This window comes from Drosophila suzukii, chromosome 3 (assembly GCF_043229965.1).
Source record: "Drosophila suzukii chromosome 3, CBGP_Dsuzu_IsoJpt1.0, whole genome shotgun sequence".
In the NCBI taxonomy this organism is placed as follows: domain Eukaryota; kingdom Metazoa; phylum Arthropoda; class Insecta; order Diptera; family Drosophilidae; genus Drosophila; species Drosophila suzukii.
In genome coordinates this window covers 6,827,194-6,852,492 of record NC_092082.1, presented here as the reverse complement: position 1 = coordinate 6,852,492, position 25,299 = coordinate 6,827,194, and the positions used below count along the sequence as shown (strand labels likewise).

At 39.0% G+C, this 25,299-nt stretch overlaps 1 protein-coding gene across 4 annotated transcripts in view; it reads right to left on the bottom strand.

Annotated features, from left to right (window-relative positions):
• The window catches only part of bbg (big bang), a 102,938-nt gene that overhangs the window by 39,127 nt on the left and 38,512 nt on the right, over positions 1–25,299 (bottom strand). Inside the window, exon 1 of one of the 4 annotated variants that reach the window (XM_065864996.2) lies at positions 23,157–23,453. The exons of the other annotated variants lie outside the window; for them this stretch is intronic. Within the exon in view, the coding sequence (XP_065721068.2) occupies positions 23,157–23,199 (43 nt within the window). The 5' untranslated portion in view covers positions 23,200–23,453. Of the gene's footprint in view, positions 1–23,156; positions 23,454–25,299 lie in introns of those variants that run through there. 4 annotated transcript variants of the gene reach the window in all.

The following is a 25,299-nucleotide window of genomic DNA, read 5'->3' as shown; positions in this document are numbered from 1 at the left end:
CACCATTTGAGATCGATCTTTAATTTTTCGGCGTAGCAACAAGAAGCTAGCTGGAGATTATGTTGCTAAGCCAATGTTGCAGAACATGTTGCTATTGGTAAGAAACACAAATATTAATATTTCAAACTGAAAAAAATATATAAAAATGGTAAAAACTTGCAATATTTATTTCCGTGATCTATCTTATTTCTTATGATCTTAGACTAAAATCCTCAACCTCAAAGGTAGCTTTTGCAAATGCACAAAATATTTGCAGGCCAAGCGAACCCATTACTCTTCTTTTTCGGAACACTGCCTTTATTGCAACCGCTAATTACGGCCAGAAAACTGTGATAATTAAATGGAAGAACCGTTGTACGGGTAATACCTGCTAATCATAAATTAGTGGGCTACGATTTACCTATTTCCAGCACTTGAGCCAACATACTTCCGGGTAGAGTGGTACAAAGAAAGGCCCAAAAGTGCCCCAGAAGAATTCCAAACATTTCTAGTGTCTTTTGCACACTTCATTTTCCGTTCCAGCTGAATTTCCCACACTCAGAAGCGCACTAATAATCGCAAAAATATGAACAATCTTAATAATGTCTCGCGACTGACGGCTAATAAGAGCAGAAGTCTGGGAGACTGCTCTCCTCTGTCAGAGAAGACTCTTCAGAAGCCTGAGAAGATTTTGAATTGTTTCATAAAATGCAGAGAGGCTGCGGTAATTGTGTCAGGCAAAAATGACAGACACTGCAGATCGAGAAAATTAAACGGCGGAAGGGGCCTTGGGGGAGGGGGGGGAGAGATCGCGATGAAGACATTTGCTGGTGGAACTGGCGGATCCAAATCGAAACTACCCGTTCAGGTTATATGCTAATACGCGGCCGAAAGGATCTTGGTAATGTAATTTATGCTTGGCTTATTGGCAGCTTCTTCGCCTTGTCCGCTGATTTGCATAAATTTCATATGCAACATGTGGCCATCGAGTGGGCGCAGCTTCTCTGCAAAAGGAAATACTCAAAAATAGACATCACAAACGGAGGAAAATAAGAAATATTGAAGGAGGCTCGATTAAGATGGTCTGGGGGGTGAGAGTGGGCAGCAGGAAAGAAACATATGCCAGAGAAATTTCGACCCAGTTCAAGGAACAACTAAAAGTTTGCACAGGGAAAAAATAAAAACACTTTAGTGCTATAATTAAATATTAAGGTTTCAATTAGAAATTAATCATTATATTGTGTTTTAAAGAATTATACACAAGTATTCAAAGTGTTTTAAGCATTAAAAACAACATAAATATGTTTTTATTGTCAAATAGATTGAACTTAATTGTAAGCCCCGTATTATTATAACTGATGTTGTATTGTTGCTAATTTTAATTATATATATTATTGATAATTTATACAGAATCGTTCTAAGGGTTTGCTCTAAAGTTTTCCCAGTGCATCCACAACTACTGCCATATAAATAAATATGTTTTTTTTGGCAACATCATCGATTATGATCAAAAGGCAGGCATTGATCGTTCGATCGATCAAAGCAGGTCACAATTGAAAGTAAAAAGCCCGCGACATGCGATCCACACACGATCCACAGACAAAAAGCCAAAACAGGATGAAAGGAGAAAAAGAGCAGACGGCATTCTGACCCAATTTCGCCTTTTTTAATGGGGTGCCAAAGGCCGATTCTCCCTCGTCCAGCCCCTCCAAATTCCCCACTTCCCAGTCTTCAGTCTACAGTCTCCAGTCTTTCTCTTTCTTTTGGGGAAGCGATCAGATTGCGATTGAAAGCGATCCATCTTTATTATGATTACTCTCTGGCGATTTTCACGCTCAATTAATGTTTATGACAAGTGATTGTGTCGCGGCGATAACTCACTGAAAATCGCGAGGAATACGGGGAGAATCGGGGCGGAGAAGGATGCCGATAGAGAGAAACCTTTGGACTCTCGGCAGAACAAGATCTCGATCGATCGATCGATCGACCAGCCGATCGCATGGGGATCGCTTAAATCACGCTCGAAATCATTTGAATGAGAATGTTGCCGCTAGAAAGTTGGCAACTGTGTTTTTCTTTTTTGCGATTTGAATTTATGTTCATCGCCGATATTTGACATGTGAAAATCAAAGCCTGATTGATGCCACAACCGATTTTCACTTCATCCCCTCTTTTCCCCCCTCTGGCTGGATATTGAAATCGCAACTCGAAGTTCACATATCGCATTTGAGGGGATTTTTTTTTTATTTATTTTTGGTGTGTGGGTCTCAAGGCGGAAATCGGCTTAGCGCGTGCGGGAAATTAAACTAGATTCCACTGCATTGCAGACGGATAAAAAACCTTCAGCAACAGTTGGTTGTAATGGGAAAATTGTGGAGATGGCTTCAATGGCTTGGAATGGTAAATTTAACGGTGGTGGAGGAACTAAAAAATATCAGAGCGATACAAGAAGTATTAGTTATTCAAAATGTTTTCACAAGGTGTTTGGTTTTTGTATTATATAATTCATAATTTCTTTTGCACTGCTTTGGTAATTTAATTTTCTAAAAATATATTGCTGGGAAAATACAATTCCCCTTTTTATAAAATAGTATAATCCACCTTATGTCTTGGATTAAGCAGCTTTTGTTTAAAGAAAACATCAATTACACTGTCTGCCACGTGAATCATATGATGAATGAAAAGCAATTTACCTTTTGTGTTGGCTTTTAGCACTTCGCCCCCGAAAAATAAAAGTGGCCAAAAACCAGCGACCGCTAAGCGGTGCTGCCACCTCCCACTTTACCACTTTTCCGCTTTTCCCCATTTTCCCACACTTTCCGCCCACTCCACTTTGTCTTCCCACTTGGCCAAAACCGCAGAAGCGAGGACGGCAGACGAACGACGCCAGTTGGAATTTGAATTGAGAGATTAAAACGCAATGCCAGTGCACACCTATGGCCACAAACATATGTGCAGGCACTGAGCGAAATTGGGAACTAAAAGTGGCCAAATATATTATTTAAATAGTTCTACTAGTAATTCTTTATTAACTTTATGAGCTTCAATAAACTGCAATATTTATTTACACATATTTAAAAAACAATATTTGAAGAGATGTGTACGACGTGGAGAGGTTAAAAGGGATTTTATACGTATAGTTCATTTGGTTTTAAAATTATCCTTATGATATATTGAGTTTAAATAATTTTGAACAGATCTAAATTTGATAGACCTGCTATCCTGGTATCCTAAAACTGGCTTCCTTTATTCAATGAGGATAAACTGTTTTTCTGAGTGTATAGTGCATTTGCAGTCTTGCATATAGATTTGCGCTCTTCGCTTTGCCCACCCACACGGGATCTAAAACCGCAGTTGAAGTAGAAGTGTAGAAGTGTTTTTCGCCTGTCCGTATCGCTAGTCCGCTGTCCGTCCGTCCCGCTGTCCGTTGGTCCGGTTGCCCGACCGCCGGTCTGATGTCCGTTAGCCCGGCTGGCTGAATGTGCAACAGTTGGCAGCAGTTGCCGGTTGGTCATGACACGGCAATGGCCAAGTGAAAGCAGGTTAAATGCAAATAAATTGTACAACTTTATTGGGCGGGGGAATCGGAAAAAGGGGGAACTGAACTTACTTGAAAACGTACTTTAAACAAAAGTTTCGGACTATCTTTGCTCCCTTATAGCTGGCCAAAACTTCCATTGGTCTTTAATTTGATTACACTTGATTACAATAATTATGGCAGGAACTTTGTTAAAGGGGTTAAAGTAATCACATGCAGGGTTAATGGTGCAGTTAAAAAAGTAAGGATTGCAGTCGGGTATTTGGTGTATTTATAAAGTTATTTCGTTTGTGTTGAGAAACATTAACATAAAGGGATTATTTTATAACTCTTTTATTGCGTATTTGTGTGTGCTTATATGATAATATTTAATAATAATTTTCTTCCAATAAGGTGTACCTACTCAAGGGAACAATACAATATCCACATTTATTTCAAATAAATTTCACACATATCTGGCCAAACTCACCCCAAACTGGAAATTTACGACCCCGAGCCATAAAACCCAATTTTCGAGTGTGACAAATTGCGAATGATATCGGCATGAATGAACAGCAGGTTAGTGCCACGACCTTGCCGCATTCAGTTCTACCTGTTCTGGTTCCTGATTCTGTTCCCATTTTCCCTGCACTTTGTGTGAAAAAAGAGGAAAAACACTTTAAATGCGTCGCGACTTGCTAATGAGTTTGTCGCAGGAAAAGGACAACAACTCGGTGCGTAAATGAGCAGGACGGAGGACTGAATGGAGGTGAAAGTGTTTGAAGATTTATGATATGAGGCAACACCCCGGCAACCGGCAACCTGCAACTTGCAACAGCACGGCAGCAACAGTTGCAATTAGCTCTCGGGTAAAAAGTGAAATGTTCTCGGCCAAGTGCCGACAAGTAGGTAAGAGGAAAGATAAATGGCAAGACAAAAGGGAAAACGCTGAGAGGGAGGGGATCTGGAAAAAATGTGCCCGATGAAAATAAAACACTTTAACGCGTTGGCTTCATAAATCACATGATGAGGACCCCAAAACGACAACATGGGGACATGATGTTCACTCAGTTGAAGCACACAGCTCGAAAGAGACAGACTGCTGCGGGGCGAGAAAGAGACGGCGGGAGGCACGAAGAAAGAGACGGGGGACAAGCACTTGACTGTCACAACAAAAGTGGCCAGAATATGAGTAACTGCTATATAATAATGTTTGCCAAAAAACGAAACTCAGCCTCTTCATTTATCAAGAGCGAAATGAAAAGGAAGACATGAATACACCAAGGAAAATGAAAACTAATTTAAGGAATAACTGAGTATTTATTAACTTAACAAGTTAATCTACTTATTTCGATGATTAATGGGAACGTTATTGAGCCGAATACTCATAGATCACATAGTAAGTTAGCACATTTATTATAATCATATGCCTTAGAAGAACATTTGTTTCAAACTAAAAGATTTTGGTATCAAAATAAATAATTAAATTTTGTCCTGTGTAGAAAGAGAGTCGAAAAGAAGGCTGGGCTGGTTAAAAGGTTCTCCTCGCAGCTGCAGGAAATGGGGTCAGGAAGTCCGTCAAGTGTCGGGAGAGATTCTCCGGTGCTGCTCTTGTTTGCGCTGCCCAAATGGCTCAATGAACTGTAATATGAGTGCCAGTGTCCCAAAATTTGCAAATTGAGTTCCCCGATATCCCGTCTTGAACCATGGATCTCTTTTCTGCCCCGAGGTGTTCGAACGATCGCTTGCACGAAAAGGAAACGCAACAACGCGCACGACATCATCATAAGTATCCTTATAAGAGTATTATCGACATATCGAATACTCTTTAAATTACTTTTATTAAAGGGTACCTACTGAGGTATATAAATATATGAATTTTAAATTGATAGAAAAAATAGTCATATACTAAGTTGGGAATTTACGAAGAATTGCTTTTTTAACCTATACCATTTAAGAACTTATCATTTACAATACAACAATACCCTTTCCCAGAGCCCAAAGACAACATGCATTTAATTCATTCAACAACGCCAAGAGGAGAATCCTAACCGAAGAAAGAGAAGAGCAGGACAGCAACTACAAAAAGGTAGAGACAGAAAGTTCTGGGGTTCGTGTGGGTGCGTGTGTAATTTAAGACTTTCTCGCTTTAGTAGGTGTGTGCTTCACATGTCGTGTTATTTGTTGGGTCGCAAAACTGGGAAAAAGGGGGGGCGTGGCAACTGCCACCAGATGGTATGATGTGGGTTCTTGGCCAAAAGTGGCCACAGATCCCGTGCAGCTGGGTCTCGTCTTACCAAAATTTTTGTAGGTGGTCGCACCTCCAGCAACAAATTGGGGTTTCAGTTAGGTCAAGAATGAGCAGGTTGTTTGAACCTGAGAAACGCCAGTTTCTTGCACAAAACGGAAGTGGAATCGTTTGAGAACTGAGAAAAACATGACTTTCATCTTAATATTTTATGATTTAAATGACTGCAAAATGTTTATAGACAAAATATAAAAATTCTTCAAACAAGCTTTAAAAAATTTTGTTTTAGAGGTGTATACAGTTCAAAAGGAATCCATCAGGGACCCAAAGTTTTTATTTTAAAAACGACACAGGATGCAGGGTTTTAATTGAAACCATCAACGTTTCGATAAGTGAGTTAAACAACTATCGGTCTTCCGCTGCACTCCAATTCAAATTTTTTCAGAGTACCAAAATGGCAAGGAAAAACTCTGAATGCTGAAAATGGAAAACTACAAAATAAGCCAAAAACAGTTGTGTGTATGTGTGTTTGTGTGGGAAAACCATTTGGGAAAATCCGCTGCATGTCCGAGCCACAGCGCTGTGGAAATGGAAAACACAATTAGATGACCTAATAAATATGCACACACGTGATACGTACCACTGACAGATGAAAAGAGACGGGGGGGGAGCAGAAAAGAGGTAAAACACTATTTTCGGGTAATGCAAAAATTTGGCTGGGAATTACCTTGACTGTGGGGGTCGTGACTACGGAATGGTATGGATCGCATGGAATGGTTTTCCACAGAATGCCAAAGTGTGGGTCGACATAGGGATTTGCAAAATAGCCCTGACACTCGGCTAGGGTCCTCTAGTCCTCGCTTTTGTTTTCCCCTTATTGTTTCGGTTGCCTTTTATTGGTCCATTGCTGAAAAACGAGCGTGACTTCAACTGAGGAGGCCATCAAATGGTTTTGGTCATGGGAAAGTGCCGGTCGAATGAAATCCTTAAGAGATCATGGTTAAGAATGATTTTTCGAAACCCGGAAAATTAGGGAACTGGAATTAGTTAGTGGGTTTCCTTAGGTTTATAAGTTCAAAACATTTATTTGCCATATAGGAATTATTAAGTTTTTTTTTATTAGACCCCCTCCTCAAATATGCTTTATAAAGATCAAACATTTTAGCCATTTTTCGGTCTACACATTTCATTGAAAGTTATGCCTTCGGTGAAGGGTTAAATTATCCACGATCCGAAGATCAAGTCCATTAGCACCCATAGCAACTGCCGACCACCCAAGAGACCCACACATATGTAGTGCCCCAACCCATCTCGAAAATTTTGGACTCCCACCAACTCGCATCGTGTGATTCTCACTCTCTCTAATTGGCCCACTTAGTGGCGACAGAAAGAGAAACACAGGCATTTTGTCTTGTCGAAAGTCGACGGGATATATTTTCTTACGGGATCCAGGCAAAGTAAAAGTACCATTTCAATAATTCTGCTTGTAGAATAATTACCCCGGACAGCAGAAGACAAGACACCCACATGTGTGTGCTTAGTGTGGCCGCAATTTAATTAGAAAACACGACGCAAACGATTAATGGGCAGCGAATGCATTTCGAAAGGAAGAGTTGCAGTCGTCTCTTAACCAAAAAAAAAAAGATACACCAAAAAAAGCATAAGCCAGCCAGGAGAAATGCCAAAACCACATGCGGTTCGGCAATAACAGTAAAAAAGTGTAACATATATTTATCAACCGAAAAGCGACAGCAGAGCAACCAAAAAAAGGCTAAAAAAAAAGAAAAATACAACACAGAAAGCTCACAAGGAAGTCCAAATTGTAGGGGCAATTGAGGGGGCGGGGCGGGGGGAATGTGGGTCAGCAGTCTGGCCTGTCCAAACAAAATAAAAAAAAATAATAAAAAAAGTTAAGAGCGCGCTCGAAACGAAACCGAACTCAACACGCTTCAACATTTTCGATGATGATAAATGAGGCAGATGAACGCCAACGATAAAAAGACACCGCGGAAACCGCCGAAGAACCCAGCAGAAAGCTCAAAAAAGGGGAAAAAAGCATAAACTGCAGCAATAGCAGCATAAAAAGGAGTTAAATCTGCTGCCGAGGACAGTTGGGAGATTGTACAATGAGTCTAAATGCGAGTTTAAATGGCAGTTGATAAGCATTGAATGGGTTGATCGACCAACTGCATCAACTTTCAATTGCCGTGGGGAGATTGTTAAGTACGGAGATCTGATGGCCAGTTTTCTCCGCGGAAACGGTATTTAATTACTTATAAGTAAGTAAGTGGTTTCTTCAGGAGACTGCTCCTTAGAATTGTAAAAACAATTCTTTTGGTGTAACTATAAACTGAAAAGGAATACTTGCTCTCACAATCTTTATAAAATTTTAATTCAAGTATGGGTTATTAATGTTAGATCTATTGCATAGTTTTTGAAACAACTCTAAGTGCATCTTCGTTTTCAATAATATTATTATAATAATTTCTTTTGTTTTAAACCAGAAGAACTTTTTCAATAATCCTAAAAGGCTATCTCTCGAATTCCGTTCATCGTGCTCAATATTCCTTAAGCCACCCTCGCTTTTAAGAAGCATTTTATCATCAGCTAATAAAAAGCCTTAGCCATAAATTGCCCAACCGCAAACTTCAACAAAAGGAAGCGCCAAAAACTAAAGCGGCAACAAAGTGCAAAGAAAAAAGAATTTGGAGCAGATGGCTTATCAAAAATGTCTGAAAAATAAAAAAAACTTCGCACAGACAGCAGACTAAGCCTAGTTTTAGAAGCATTGGCCCCGAGTTGGCCCCGCTGATTGTGTCAGGGAGATAACGAGCGGAACTGCGGCCTGTTCCTCACTCCCTCGCCACATAACCTCCATAATATTACCAGAATTACCCCCAACTTTTCAAGCCCCTCTCCGTTTTGGCGTGTGAAAGCGCAAATTCTGATTATAAGTCCAGAGAAATGGTGGGGGAAGATCTGACTAGCAGCTGTAATTTATAGACTGACTCGGGCAGACAAATGTCCCTCGGAATCTCTTTATCAGTGCTGCCAAATAAAGCTTGCAGTTGGACCAGGAATAGGTTGAAATTTTACAACCTGTAAATTACATCTATTAAAATTCGAGACAGTTTCAGAGGTCCTAAAAATAATATTTATGAAGTCCAAGCTTTGACTTGAAGTTTTAATAAAATTGGTAAGTCTTATATCTTCGATTTTTTATTATACCTATTCTAAATTGTAACGCCTACTTTATATATGATTAAAAAATATTTGCGCTAACAATATTGTATTTATTATAATAAAATTAACTTGAAAATGTTTTACTTGAGTTCTCAGTTGTTTTTGGTTAAAAAAGATAGAGTTTAAGCATTAGTAAGCCCATAAAATCCTTCTCGCATTTTATCACCATAATCTATTCATAACCAGGACCAATCCGCAGCTTTCCATTTTCGCTGGCATCACTGCTCACACTATCTGTTCTCCCCTCAGCACTTTCCGCGCTTTTCATTTTCACTTCTCAACATTTTATTTGTTGCTGTTTTCGCTGTGCCTTTTTTCTCATGATAAATTTGCGTGGTTTATCCTGCGGCTAACGGCAAATTATGGTTCTTAAATCCAGTGTGCCAAATGTTTCGGCTCCATTCCGACTGAAACTGTGGCCGCGGTACTATGGTAATGTTTGGCTAACACGAAAATGAAAATGGCCATAAAAACGGTTTCATAGGCATTTTCCGTTTGCCGTTTTTACTTGCAGGATTTAACAGAAACAAATTGCCGCGCTTAGACAGTTGAAGGCAATCCATAAAAATGGCAACGATTTTTCACATCGTTTTGATTAAATTATGTTTTTAGTTTCCGTGGCCTAAGGCGAAACTGTGTTTATTTTAAAATTAATGTTTTGTGTTTTTTAATAGAGCGGAGAATATTGAATGTATTTGGCTTTATGTTTTTTTAAAATAATCAAAAAATAATAAATACATTTTTGTGTCAATAAAATTTTTTCAAATATTCCAATAGATTTGTTTGTTTAATAAACTAACGATAAAATAATAATAGCAAACAAATCACATCCAATTTCCCAAAGTGTACCAAATGACAATCTCTGCATGTGAGCTTGGATTCTGCCCTTTCGAAAATCCTTTCGCTTAATTGTTTTTTCTGTTTTGATGGGCTCACGCTATAATCGAAACCCAAATCTGAGCAGCGAAATGATGCTTCACAAATTGAACTGTGAAAAGCGGGGCCACGCCCCCCTCGCGGAGGCCGCCCACTTGACTCGGGAAAAACTTGGCAACTCCATTCGAAATGGGCCATTAAAACAGAGCGAGCGGTCTATAAAAACAACAGCCAAAAGTTTGCGCCCACTAACAGAGCTCACAGAATATCCAGCATGGTCTAATATTTATTTATCACACATTTTCCACGAATCGAGCAAAGTCCTGGCATTGGAAAATGGGAAAACCTTTCACTTGGCTCTTCCGACTGTCCAACTGTCCAACTGTCCGAGAAAACCGCAGACAAAACCAACACATACTCCTTTGGTATTTATTTGTGTTTGTATTAATAGCAGCGTGTTTATAACTTAATAATGGCTCAATAAAATACAAAATTCGAGGAGTTTTCCTTTCCTGCTGCAGGCGGAGGCTAAGCTTTTCTTTTGGCGAAGAGCTCTTTTCTCAGTGTTGTCCTCTTGGCTAGTTTCTTTTCATGTTTGCTAGAGATCGTGAGAAGAGCAGTGGTAAATTAGGAAAACTTCTGCCTTTTAAAAATAGTATTAATTAAAAATCTAGTTAAACATCAATAAAATCCTACTCAAAATATATATTATCATTTATAATAAACGTAAATCTACAAGTGCGTAGAAAATTTCTAACATCAATAGAATAGCTAACTAACTAAATCCTCATGCAAATCTATTTATTCAGCAGTTAACTTGGAACCTTTATGGCTTTGTAACCATTTCGTATAGCTCATTTCGCCCATCAATATCTGGCTCTTTTCCACACAGTAGTCAACTGGCGGTGTTCAATTGGAGTCGCTCTCTATTTTTTTCGGACATCTTAAACGTGAGCGTTTTTTATTTAATGGTGGAGTTGCGAGGGGTATTGGGTTGTGGGTTGTGGGTTGGCCACGGTTTAGAAAGGCTAATGGGGAGTTTAGCTTGTTGTTTTTCGGCTCCGCTGCACTTTTTTCATTGCAAGTTAATCAAATGAATTATTATTACAATAAATAAGCATATTTTGACAGTCGGTTGTTAGCTAAATGGCATATCAACTGCTGCAGCGGGGAGGCAATTGAGATAGCTGTCAGTGTTGGTGGAAATTGAAATGTTGTTTTAAATTAAAGTCGAAATCCCGAGGCTAATCAATTGTATTTTGGCTGAACAAGTTTCTTTGGATTTTTTGGTTTTTCGCTTTGTGGCAGCTTATCTAATGTTGGTGGGAACTATAGTATATGCGACAAAATATGAAAGGCAAATAGTTCTACGATTGATTTATTTTTCTTAAGATATAAAATATAATTTTAAATGTTTTTAGATAGTAGAGACCATCTGAGCTTTTAAAAAAATTCAGTTTCATTGGGTCCAAGATTTTTGGATCGGAAATCAATTTTTATTAGGAGTAGTAACGCCCCACACATATTGAATATCATATTCGAAAAACCATCCCCTCATTTCTCATCTTTTCCTACCATTTTCTGCACCTTTAATATATTTATTGAATCCGGCATAAAGCTCGCGTATCGCTGGATTTTCCCCTGCACTTTCCACATGCATTAAGCTTTAATCTTTGACTTTCTAATGCAGTTAGTCTTGCACATCATTACGTCCCGCTGGGGGCGTGGCAGTGGGCGTGCAGTGGAGTGGGAGTGGCAGTAGCAGGAGTGGGCGTTACAGGACCCCACCAAAAAAAAGCAACAAAAAATGAGGCTTCCTGCTTCCCAGCCCACAGATGAATTTATTGTTATTTGTTCGCGACGGCCGACTACTGTCCATAATTTCTCAACAAATCGTCGCTCAGCTGTCACACTTATCTTGGTTAGCCCCCCGCAGAATTTGCATATTTGCATATGGGGTTCGGTGTTATGGATTTGTGTTCGGATTTGGGTTTGGATTGGAGTTTGGGTTGGGTTCGGTTCGGTTTCTTTGTGGTCAGTGAAGCGCAGACAAATGGTAGAAAAAAAAAAGAAATAGTTAAAATCAAAACACACCTAAGAAAACGATTGTGGGAAATTCGCTGTTGGTCGATGGAAAATCTCACACATATCTATATGAGCACTTACAGTGGGTTTCATAAGTAACAAAGGCCAGTGATAAGATTTTAAATTAATCTACTTCTTTGCAATGAAAAGCTGTATTTAAAGAGGTTAATCTGTAGTTTACGCTTTCAAAAAATAAGGCAGATATGTAGCTTTTATTAATTCTTTAAAATATTTAAAACATGAATAGAATAATATATCAAATAAAATTTTAAATTTAATTTAAATATACGTTTTTTTCACCTCGGGTCGCTTTGCTTTTGCGAAACGCACCTTCCATCTGATTTGTGCGGTGCAATTGCTTATTAACAAGTTGCCAAATGGTTTTACCACATTTGGCTAATGCCACTTATTGGCTTTAGGTTAGGTCTTTTCATTTTTCATTTTGCTATTTGTATTTTTTCTCTTTTTCCATATTTCCAAGTGGATGTCAGTGTGGGCTGTCGTCACGCCCACAATCTCAGTAGCAGCCGCTGCAATTTGACAGCAAACCCAATGGGAAACTGGAACCAAGTTGGACTTGCAACCAAATTGGGAGCCCACCTCTACTGCCACTCTTAACTTGACTCGATTTGACTCATTTATGGTTCCTCCGCTGGGGAATGAAATGCCAGCTTTTATGTCGATTCTAATTGTTTTATGGAGGTTACTAGGTGAGGTCTGGGCCGAACACGAAACCAATTAATCCCACTAATTACCGCAACCAATCCGAGCACATTCGATGATCGCCAAAATCCCTGTCCACCTCCATGGATCTCTGCAGATCGACAGACAGCTACATTTTCGCGCAAAAGTTCAAGAGTTGAAGATACACATAAATCTTTTGTGGCGCCATCAACGGGACTTGGAAAATATGATCGATACCCAGTTATTAATGATGTCGTTTTTACGATACTGATCTTTTGCGAAGGTTAAATTCTGATTGGCAACGATGTTAATCCATTTTTATAGGAAATTTTCGGATCAAAGTCGACAGTTTTTATGGCCGAATTGATTTGTTATACAAAATTCCAGAAACTCAATTAAAACTAACGTTGTAAGTTGGTAATATGCATTGGCCGTTACCTATGATACATTTCGTATACTTGAATTTAAAAGAAGATAGTTGAAATGATTTTTTTCTATTTTAAAAATGACTCATGTAAAAATATTTCAATTTCATATGAGTGACTCACTTTCCATGGACAAGAGTCAAGTCTCCAAAAATATCCAAACATTTAATTTCACACATACCTGAAATGAGACAGAAAAAAACCAAGCGTGAGTAAATATGTCATTAAAAACGATCACTTAAGCGATGAAAATTGAAAATAAAACTGAGAGCTGCTCATGAGTCTTTGATGGTGGGATAATTGCAAGGCAAATAAATAAATAAATGTGCGAAAAAGGAAGCAGCGATCAACACATGCAAATGAGTGAAGTATCCAAAAAAAAGTGGCAAATGGAATGTGCGGAGTGATGACGCTGTTTACATTTCAATTGTATAAACTTGATGGGCCCGAGGGCCTGAACAAATTGCGCATGCGCAAAGGCCGAGCAAATGCGGGTCAATAAATGGGCAACAACAAGAGAGTCTGCGAAAATGATGCAACCGTCTTAACTTTTTTCCCCGGCCTCCACAATCTGTTTACCAGAATGAAGAGGGAGCCAAGGAGGATCGGCCGAGCTGTTCATTAATTTCATAAACGCAAAAAGAAATGCAACAATGAAACCGAAACCTATACTTAAAAATAGTTGCCTTCAATCCGGTACCCGATCCCTCGTCTCCAGAAATCCTATCCCTCTTCATAGACAAAAGGCATTTGGCACTCCTCGAGGAGTGGATCGGGGTCTGGGGCTTGGGGATCGAGGCTTAGGTTTCTGGCCTTGGCCAAGGCGTGTGTGATGATGATTATGGCCTAATGGTGGATAGCCTGTTGGCATGCCAGCAAAAACACAACAGCAACCTCAGATAATAACAACGAAAACAACAACAGATACACAATGCAAAACTTAAATAAAATGCAAAGAAATAATATTAGATTGATATTTCAGTATAAAACAAATCGGAATTGGATATTCTGATGGAAAAATATCATCTCATAAAGTTATACTCAAGGATAATTGTTAAAAAAAGCTGTTGTCTTATAACTAATGTGTTACCATTGAACTTATTAGGATTTCTCCTAAAGACATTTCAATAAAGTATCTTAGAACAAAAGCTATCCACTATTGATAAAGTTGATTAAGAATTTATGAATTTTATTTATTTTCCTCAGTGTAGAAACGCTGTAAGTTCATTGTTTGTTGGTGGCTGCGCTTTCTGCCGCGTTTGAAGCAGCGCGTAAAAAATGGCAATAATTTTTGCTCTGTGGCTGATTAGTTGAATGCCTAGTCCCAGTCGATGGGATGATGATGATGATGGGGCGGGATAAGATACGTAAAGGAAAGAATAATACAGTGCACTCCTCAGAAATTTAAATCATCTTTTATGTTTAAAAGAACATTATCAAAGTTACTTAAATATTGTATTGTCAAGCAAACATTTGGATCTGGGAGGTAGAAATAGGTGATTAGGAATCAAAACAAAGTATACATAATAAAACAAAAACTTAAAATAAAATTCGAATTAACCAAACGACATGACAAACATTTTTATGAAAAAATAACTGTACTGATTAAAAACTATGTTTATTTTTAAGAAGATGAATTACTTGGATAGCAATACTGTAAATTAATGATAGAAAGAACTTAAGTCTTGTTGTTAAAAAACCTCCTCCTAGAACAGAACATTCTGTAATTTCTGCTTCAATGCCGATCATAATCGTTTAAGAAAACTAAAAGCTATCCAAAAATAGCTCTGCGCTCATAACTCAGTTGGCATATCTCCGCCAAGATCGATTACTTCGGCTCAAAGATCTGCAGCCAGACAAATACAAACGTTTCCACATTCATTTCGATTCTTGCAGGTTTTGTTCTTTTCTCCGATTCTTTTCTTTTATTTCCCTACCATTTCGGAGTGGTTCGGTGTTTTTGCGGTGGGCGTTCTCTTTTGTCCATTGCAGATCACCCCGTCCCCTTCCGCCCCCGCGCCCTGTGACGCTGACAAATTGTTGGGCATATCAGTTTATATATACTTTTTTAAGTTCTGTTCTATTCTTTTGTCCATGTGTAACAAATGAGCTTGCTGCCAAAGTAAGGTCCAAGAAAATCGAGAAAAAATCACGCCCAAAGCCCATATACACCTGGATATACATAGGTGTGCCTGTGTGTGTGTGTGTGTGTGTGTGTGTAGCTGCACTCAAGGTCGTTTCATTACTCAGCGGCGTCCTTGGATAATTACACACACGCCAAGAGACCCCAAGACCACAACAATAATAACCCAGAAAGGGGCGTAGAGGGGGCTCTTGAGCTTTTACCGCAGCTTCGTTTTTCAATTTTAGTCATCATAAAAAATCGCCAGGCGTACGTAGCAGAAAGAGAGGGACTGAGCTGGTCGAAAAGAGACGGGGACAGTCCAGTTCTTCCACGCAGGCGCAGCGGCAATCGTATGTCTCGCTCTTACTGCCTCTCCATCTCATTCCCGCTCGCGTTCCCTGGTTTTTGCATTTTCTGCAACATTACTTCCTTTTAGGCTTCTAATCGCTGGCTGAGTCAACCCCAAGTACAGTACTGACCCATTATGAAGTATCTTCTCTTAAATACTATTTTAAACAATATGTAAAAGGAATTATAATGCAGTAATATAACATTTTTCGAAAAAAACAAACAGAAGGTTGTTAAAAATATCGGAATAGCATTGTTTTGTTTTATTTTAAGGGATTTTTTTTTAATTTAAAACTTTAACTTGGAATATTTTTAAAAACCTAAGGACAATATAAGAAAAACAGTGCAAGCTTTATTTAAATATTTTGATATCCAAAAACAGCATTAGGATATACCAATATCACTATTAAAAGTAATGTTTTTGATCATTCTTAAAAGTGTTCTATGAATAGTGGTTCCGGCTTGCGATTGATCACTGTGGCAGTCACAACAGCTGGAACACACGATGGCCTGTGCATTCGTGCGAAAGTCCGTCCGATGTCTATAGCTTCGGTCCCCTGATATCCCCAATACCCCTTATACCCCTAAAACCCCCTATCGCCCCACCATATGTCCGTGTGTATATGTTTCGATCGCTGGCAGAGGAACGTTTCTAGTTTTGCGTGCAGTGGAATGGAATTGTGGACCAGGCCCAGACCGCGGGGTTCAATGCACCGACTGATTCTGAATCCGATTCTGCAGCATTCTGGAGAGCAGCGCAGTCGCGGCCTGCATTTTGCTTGCCTCTGGCATTTTATGCAATTTTTTTCGCCACAACCGAGGCCTGGGCTTTTTCCTCTTTGTCTATAGCTTTTTTATTTGCTTTTATCTTGAAGTGAGTGAGCTGGATGCGCTATCCTAGGGTTGGGCATCTGGGTTCGGGCGATAAGTTTATCGTAGACTAAGAATAATTTAGATATTCTGAGCTTTTTTTGGGATACAATGAAATTATAACGATTTTTAAGTTTTGTATAAAATAAATGCAATGTTTCAGATCTAGAAAACTACAGATAAGAAACGAACCATATTATAGGCCTTACTAAAAAAACAATCTTTTTATAAATGTATGTATACCTTTAAATACTCAATTTATGTATAGCACAACGAGATGCACAAAACGAATTCTGAAAATAGCGAATAAAGCCCCAATTGAGGTAATTTAAGTAAATACAAATAGCTAACGATTTTGATCTCTGGACCCCACAAGCCATATGTCCCACTGGGGAACCCCCTTCTGCAATTTTAGGTCTCCATTACCCGAGTCTTTGGAACTGAAGCTTAAAAAAGATTCAGACAGCAGCTGTGCTACACTTCTGCGACTCTTGCCCTTGCCTCTTTTATTTTTGTTGGTCTTGGCCATTGTTAGCGATAACAATAAAATGTGGGTGGGTTGAACTTGGACCTCTACCCCCGCCGCCGCTCACCACATTTTTCCCCTCGTCCGAAATCCATAATTATGGGCACATGGCTATCCTACAGACGAATTACTTTCAAAACAAAACTCGAAATCGCACAACTTGTAGATGACCAAAGCCCCCATAAGAGAAGAAGAAGCAGGGAAGAAATCACTGCAAGACGGCTAAGAAGAAGAAGAGGAAGCTATCTTCCAGGGGAAGAAGCAGATTGAGCTTAAGAAGTCCAAGCTAAAGTTGGATTATTCAAGCGGAGCAACCGCCAATGGGCAGCTGCTCTGGGACGCGCTCCCTCTCTTTCTTCTGCCTTCTGCCCTCTCTTTCTTCGCGCTTCTTTCCTCTCTTTCTGTTAGACAAGAATAGCAGCAGAAGTGGGCGAGGGAGGGGGAGGAAAAAACAGAACAAACGGCAGTTTTATGTCGCCGGAAGCCAGGCTAAAAACAATTCTTAGAGTTAAAAAAAAATAAATAAAAAAGCAGAGAATCGCAGGAGAGAACCAAGAAAAGCAGAGAAAAATGGTAGAAAGGAGGCGGACGCAGAGGGGGTGGGAGCCCAGTGGCTACAGGAAAACCCCAAGCTAAATGCATTTATTTATAGCACATTTGACCACTCGATAACTTCCTTATGTGTGGGTAAACAAAGAAATCATTTCTTTTTTATTTATTTATCCCGATATACGTATGTATTTCGCAACTAGAATGAAAAAATAAATACTTATAAGCGGGAAAATAGATGGTGAAAAAGGGGAGATAGAGACAGGTGTACAGCAGGTGATGGAGGGTTTCGGATTAAAGATCGCTACCGGTGCAAGATTATGCAATTAGGGATGTTGCTTTAATATTTTTAGTACTAACATTTTTTCGATACCATTTTGTTAATATCTTTCATATCCCTTTTTGAATGTGTACAATATTTCCCATAGTTATATGTGCCATAATTTCATAAGCTCCCCTGAAAAACCCAATCAAACCACAATTTTCCCACTAATATTAGGCCTCGTCAATCTGATTCCATTACCAGTACGAGCAATTTCCGAAAGGAGCACCTGCTGAAACCCACAGCACCATCCAATCCCTGCTAAATCAATCCCCCTTCCCGGCTATAAAAACTCTCCTTGATGTGCGTAGGCCTTTCCCTTTGGCATCATTATGCCCATTTAATTATACCTTTTTGCGAGAACAACAATTTCCGAATAAATCACTCAATCAAAATAGAGAAAAGCGAATGCCAGACGGACTCAACACATGACAGGACAGTTTCCCACAAATCGCTCACAGCGAGCAGGAAAGCGAAGAAGCCGGCTCCTCCAGACCACATAAATACATCAAATGTCAAAAAAGCGAACTTGGCCCGCAGCCTGGCAGCAAAATACTAGGAGGTAGGCGTCTGGAGGATGGAGTGGAGGAGGGCCTTTTGGGGGCTGGCCACATTAAATAGCAAATAATAAATTAATATGCCGTAAGTTAATAATTACAAGTCGAGATTCTCCCAGGCTACTGGAAAGCCTCCTTCTCGGCTTTATCGCCAGCATCTGTTTGTCCATCTCTGTAATGCTAGGGACCAGTTCAGTCTGGCGCCCCCAAGGAATCTCATTAAATGGGGCTCGAGCCTCGGCTGAATGTGTTTGCTTTGTTTTTTCCTTTTGTATAAGGAAGTTTGCTTCGTTGCGATTGCAATTTTTCTAAATTGCCTTTTATTAGAGAGTGGTCAGTAGGCAGCCTTTTGTATAAGCTTTAAGGCATCCTTTATTATAATCAAAGATAAAAGAAGCCAATAAAACTTCAACATAATCTTAAAATGTACTTTATTTTTGTAGTGCAATAATATATTTTCATATATATTGGACGCATGCAACTGTTTTATCTAGGGAAATATTATTAACTTATATATTTATAAAAAAAAGAAATTACCTATGCAATTTTAATATCTGTGTAGTCGTTCAAAATATGTTGCCTTGTTCTTGGTTGTAAATTGCATTCGGTTTATCCACTTGAACAGAAATAAACCCCAAACAGCGGGAAATATGCCACGGAAATAATCCCAAGTTCTAATTTCATTGCATTTTTATCTTTTTGTAATTCCCGTCCATTTTTTTATGGCCTGCACCTTTCACAGCGTTAATTAATTTGGCAGAAGTTCAGCAAAAGTTTACATAGCAGCAACGGAAACCGTTATGGCAATAGCAGCAACTTGTTAGACAACACACTCATCATTTTCCGAGAAAATCCCACAGAACGATACTTTTCCCTCTTTCGCAATCTATTGCAACAAGCTGACAAACATTTCAAACAAACAAAAATTTTCTTTTATTTGCCAAGTGCATTGAAAATGTTCAATGGCTCGACTGCAAAGTCGATAAGGAAAAAAGAGAAGACCCTGGTTGCTGGAGGAACTTTATGTTGGGTCATTTGTCAACATTTGCATGGGCTATCAAATGTCTGAAGGGAACGGGGAAATTATTAAGCCATCCCAGTAGTAACCATGACAAATGTTAAGTAATCAAAACAACTATAGAGGAAAGATTAAGCGAATGTTTTGCCAAGGGACTAGGGAATCCAAGATTTGCAAAAGTGAAATATTTTTTGAATTTTACAAAAACATTATAAGCAACAGATCAAAAACTAGATTACAAAAATTTGTTTTTTCTAGTCTCTAAAAATGGTGCTTGTTCATAAAATAGTAACTAATGCATACTAACAATAAAATTAAAGCAGTCCCTGCCAATTTGAAATATGACCACAACCGTTAATGAGTCTAATTTTATTCACCCCACTTCCACCATAAAACTCAATTAAAGTGAAATTGCAGTATAAAAATCTAAAAAAAAGATTGGTAGTGATAGAGCCATCAACAAATCAAGCACTCGAAATGACTTAATAACATCAGGAATCACCAAGAATAAGCCGAATAAATGAGACGAGACCTGCGAGGAGAGATCCCCAAGATAGCCAAATGACTTAATGTGCGGAGAACTGTAAAGTCCCCACACATGCAACATGTGAACCCACATAAACCCCGGAGTAAATGAAGAAACAGGCAACTGAAATCTTGATCTAGATCAGGAAGGAAATCAAGAGTCGTTATAATTGATTAACTGCAACAGAGTGCAGCGATGGGGAAGGAGTGAAAAAGAGGCAGCAGTAAAGAGAGCCATAAAATGCAGATGAAGAAGAGACCGAAACAGGAAGACTTTTTCACCCGAGATAAAGAAGAAACACCAACGGAGACATTGGGCAGTCACGCATGCGCATTGTCCGTCTCCCTCTAGTTGGCTATCCTTGTCTCTTTCTGGGTATATTTGCTATTTTCGGATACTGGCCAGAAAGGGAAAACAACCGTTGAGCAGCGCATCGTTAGAGAACAGCTCCAAAGTATTACGGTAAAAGCCGTTGCTGTCCTGCTCTTGCCTTGACTACACTGCACCAAAAAATAGTATGAAAAACACCTAAAAGAAACCTTGTCTTTAAAGCAGAGAAAACATTAACTAGTCCAAAATTTAAAAAAATACTATAACAAAGTTTTTATTTAATTTTATTCAACCTTTTAAATTCCGTATTTTCAAAGTTGTTTTTCGAAGAAGTTGATGTAGATTGGTTCTTATCTTTTCAAGAAGTAAAATATCTCATTCGAATATTCAGAAGATGGCTTGAAAAAAACAACATAAATATTACCTATTTCTAAATTATAGGAAAATCAATTACTAGACACATTTCGGAGTTCTTCAAAATTGTAATCAAGAAAGCTAACTGCAAATAATGGAAATGGTACTTTAAAAACATAAACAATTTTATTTCTAAAGTTGCCATATATTTTCCCAGTGTAGCTGGTTGGGAGATAACTTGGCCGCTGGCAGAGGTCATAAAAAAAGGCGGCGGGCGGGGGATCTTCGCTAGACTGACAGATGCGTGCAAGTTGGCCATAAAAGAGCCCCAACGAGCTGAGGAATCGAATCGAGCCGTGGAAATAATTTAGCTGACACAAGTCCGGTACGCGCTGTCCAGTGTTCACTGTCCATAGAGTCCAGTCAAGTGTCCACTGTCCACCGTCCACCGTCCAGTGTCCAATGTCCAGTGCTGGTCTTCGTCGACGTTGTCGTCTTAAGGAAATGCATTAAATGAGAATCAGCCAGACTCTTGGCTCAAAGGAACAGGGGGCGGTTAGGTGCTGGGGAGGGGCACAAGTTTGTAATTTTACAGTTAGAATCGTCGGTAGCCAACGGGCAGAGGGAATTTGGCTAGGGAAAAAGACACAGACAGCGACTACTGGACAATAAAATCAATCGAAGCGGGGGGATATGCCTTCTATCAGTTGTTGACTGCATAACCGATGTTCATGGGCTTGGAAAGCTGAGATAAAAACGTTAGAAATTGCTGGCAATTTTCTTTTCTGGTACTCATTACTTATCATTTTTTTCATTTGGTTGCAGTCTTTCCCATCATCTTTACTTCTTTTAAAATATTTACTTTGAATGCTATTACATTTTACATGATTGACACTGCTTAGAACATATTCGGGGAATCGATTGACTTTAGAACCTCTATTGTGCGTGGCAAAACTATCAAAATATTTCCGCATTGACTTGTTGCAATGCTGTCCAAATGAAGTTAAAACAAAAGCAGAATCGAGACCAAAAGAATTTATCGAATGCTCGGCTGAATCGAATCCTAATTAGGACAGATTTAGAAAGGTAGATAAATATTATAAAGCTATCAGAGACGGGGTCCCCCATCCATGAGGGAATGTATGCCAATCTATGGCCATATTTTTTATAGATTTCCATAATAAATCTCTGCAGTCAATTGGCCAAGACCAGACGGCAGTGGACCCGAAGCGAGAAGAGTTGCAGGGAGCCTAAAAATCTGTCCATGACCTTCTTTGGATGGAGATATAGAGTGAAGTGCGGAAAGTTCTCGAGAATGAGAGGGGCGAGGGTTTTTGGGCACGACTTTGAACTTGGTTCGGATTTGGTTTGGTTTTGGTTTTGGTTTTTGTTTTGGTTTCGGTTTTGGATTTTGGGATCTGCATGAGGACAAATTGTGCCCAGCATTTGGCATGCAAAATGCGATCTTGACTAACGCGACTCTCTAAATCTTCAAATTATATGCTGGCCGAATCGTGCTGAGGAAAACCTCAGACATTTTCTTTCACTTTGTCGTCCAGGGGGTTCCTGTCCCTTTCCATGGCTTCTCATGTCCAACCGAATGAAATAGAAAGAAGATGATCTTCTGTGGCTGGGCTAAGGCCTTTCTAGGTCGACTTCATCCAACGATTAGTGGCTAGAAATAATTTCATCCTCTTTCTCCGGCTTCTTTCCATTTTATTTTGTTTATAATCAAAAGTAAAATGATTGCGATTTCGTGTTTTGGGTTTTATTTTTCTGTTTTTTTCCGCAGGTATTGTCTTTCTTTCTAGGAAGGTGACCCAGTTGCGGGCTTTTTCTTGCGGTGATGAAAGTTAAAAGATCCCATCCAGCAATTGTCAAAGGGCTTAAATTGGGGAAAAAATGGGACAAATGCACGAATGGACTCTTAAATATTTGACATTTTTATTGAACCAACTAATAGCTTTATTTACCTCAATTACCTCATCGAAGGACTCACCTCATATAACACTTATATCGACCCCACCAATCCCTAACACATTTCTACAAACCGCAAAAGCCTAAGATCTATATTCGTGTAACCGCAAAGGCTTAAATAAGCCTTACCCCCTTACCGCCCAACGTTGCGTATGAGTAATGTCAACATTCAATACTTTTTTTCTGCTACCCCAATGAGTCAAAGGCGATGACAAAGTGCAAACTAGCAATTACTTAGAAATTATTTGTTGTCACTTAAGACCAAAAAATGGTGGGAATATTTTACTATGATTTCTTTCACAGTTTCTTGGTCTTATTATATTGTGTAACTAATTTATAAAAATAAAATACATTCCTAACAAATATACATTTCCTTGAAATATTTAGGTATATTTTTCAATACTTGGGTAAATGTATAAAAATAAAAAAATCACTCAAAAGAAAAAATAAATTATTTGAATTAGCAAAATTTTTATTTTTAAGCTCCCACAATAATTGCAATTAGTACGTAAGACAACCTGATGATCTTGACTGAATGCGTTTATATTGAAATTATTCAGTTCACAAACAAATAAAAAGAAAATCAGATATTACTACCTTGTTTGGCTATCAAAGCAGCTCGTCTCTGTAGGCGATACATGTTGGCTGGTCTTTACTAGGTATTATTATAAAAACTTCACTTTGTAGAGGGTAAAACTTCACAAAAACGAACAGTTCATTGTTAAGGACCTGTTTTGTTAATTTCTGCGGTTATTTTCGTAACTATTTTTTCCACTTTCAGCTACACCCGCGCCACACAAAAGAGTCGTTGGAAAAAAACAGAGTTTCAGTGGTCTGTTTCTGGTTTAGGCAAAAGTCCGAAGTCTTGAGTTGAAATCGAGTTACGAACGCCGCTTGGACCGCTTGAGATGACGTGCAAAATTGAACTGAACTGAAAATTGAACTTCCTGCTGCTTGCAAAAAAAAGTAAGAAGAAAAAACTAGCAGCCGAGGGAGAAGAAGAAGAGTGGAAAAAATGTTATATCTGGGGATCGAAGAGGCGAGACCTCGTGTAGGAGTCTGTTGGTCCCGAGAATCGTATCGAGAATCGAGCAACTGCAACTTGTTTGGCTCTCTGTCCCCATCACCCTCCCGCCCGCCAATTCTCCTGGCTTCTCCCCTCTCTTTCTCCAGCACTGTCTCACATCAAGAGCAAAATCAAGTTGAGAGAACTTTTTGCAGCGAACGAATCGCGAAAAAAACGCAACAAAAAATAGCCAAGATCTTCAACGAGGCATAAGGTAAACAAAACTGGCTAAAAGCAACAAAAACAAATGCAAGATCAGAAGAAAGAGGAGGGGGAGAATCGGGGAGTTAGGGGAGTCAGGGGCCCCAAAGAAGAACTTGTTTCCATTGTCCATAGTTGGAGTGGTTCGGCACTCGGCGTTACAAAGTCTTCGGACTTAAGAGCTCCCGCGGAAGAGAGTCTTCGGAAGAAAAGATCGGCTAAGAGAGGTTCGAAGCGAAGTCGTTGCAGGTAGTTCGGCTCAAACAAGTTCGACTTGCAACGGATTGGCAGTGAACTTGGATCGAGGTTGTGATCTTGAGGTTTCAATTGAGGGATTGGTCTTCATAGTGCAATTTCCTAATTCGTTATTAACTATATTATAACAGAAATCCAAGTAATAGATTTATAAAGTAGAAAGATATTATTTATACATTTATTTCCAACATGTATTATTGTTTGAACCATATTAGCACTTCTTCTTTTGCAAAATGCCTAAAACTCTTCCAAGTTCTTTCCCAACAGTTAATTTGTATTAAATGTCAGATGTCTGTTTTGACATTTAATACAAATTAATTTGTTTAGTCTTTTTTGCATATGGCCTTGTTATGTTGCTAATCTCTTTATGATTGATTTGCATGCTACTGACATTTAAACGTCAATTTGCGAAAATCAATTATCAACTGATATGTTAATGATTTTTTTGAGCCCGCATCTTTGCAAGTAATATAGTAAAGTGCCCCTTAAAACTTAATGATACACGGCAATTGAAAACTTTATACCCTTTACAACTTTTCTCCCTGTCAACTTTTTTATTCCTTCGTAAGTACGATCCATAAACAGAATGCTTAAACATCCCCACTTAATAACCAATAACTACCGTGTAAGTACGTTTGAGATCGCCCACATTATAAACGACTTTTCCCCTTCAACCTGAGATGCCTTTTTCATCCAATTATGCAAAGAGGACTAGAGGGTCTGTAAAAGTTGACACATAAAACGAGATAAGAGGCGATTGTCGATGACATTCGAAATCAATAATCAGATCGTTGTCGTTGCGTGTAAACGAGCCATCAAAAGACATAAAAATTAGCCCTTGGCCCAGCCCCCAAAACGATCGTAAAAGTGAAGAAACCGAAGCGATCCTCGGAGTAAATGTGCTATAAGCCATAAACCGAGATTTGATAGTTGCAATTTAACCAATAAAAACTGATACTACACGAGAACGTTTTCCATTTTTAATGCCCTTAGAATGGGGCAACAAAGTTGTGGACCCGAGACGAGCTTCAACTTAACATCTCAACCAAAACAAAAATACCAGAGAATGCCAAAAACAACAGAGAACCATAAAGCGTGAGAACATATTCATAGGTAAATTGAGATCTTTATCTATCGAGTTGTAAATCTTCTTCAGCACGGAGGCCAAAACACAGGTTTGGCATGTAAATTTGATCGTTTCGGTTTTTTTGAACCGCT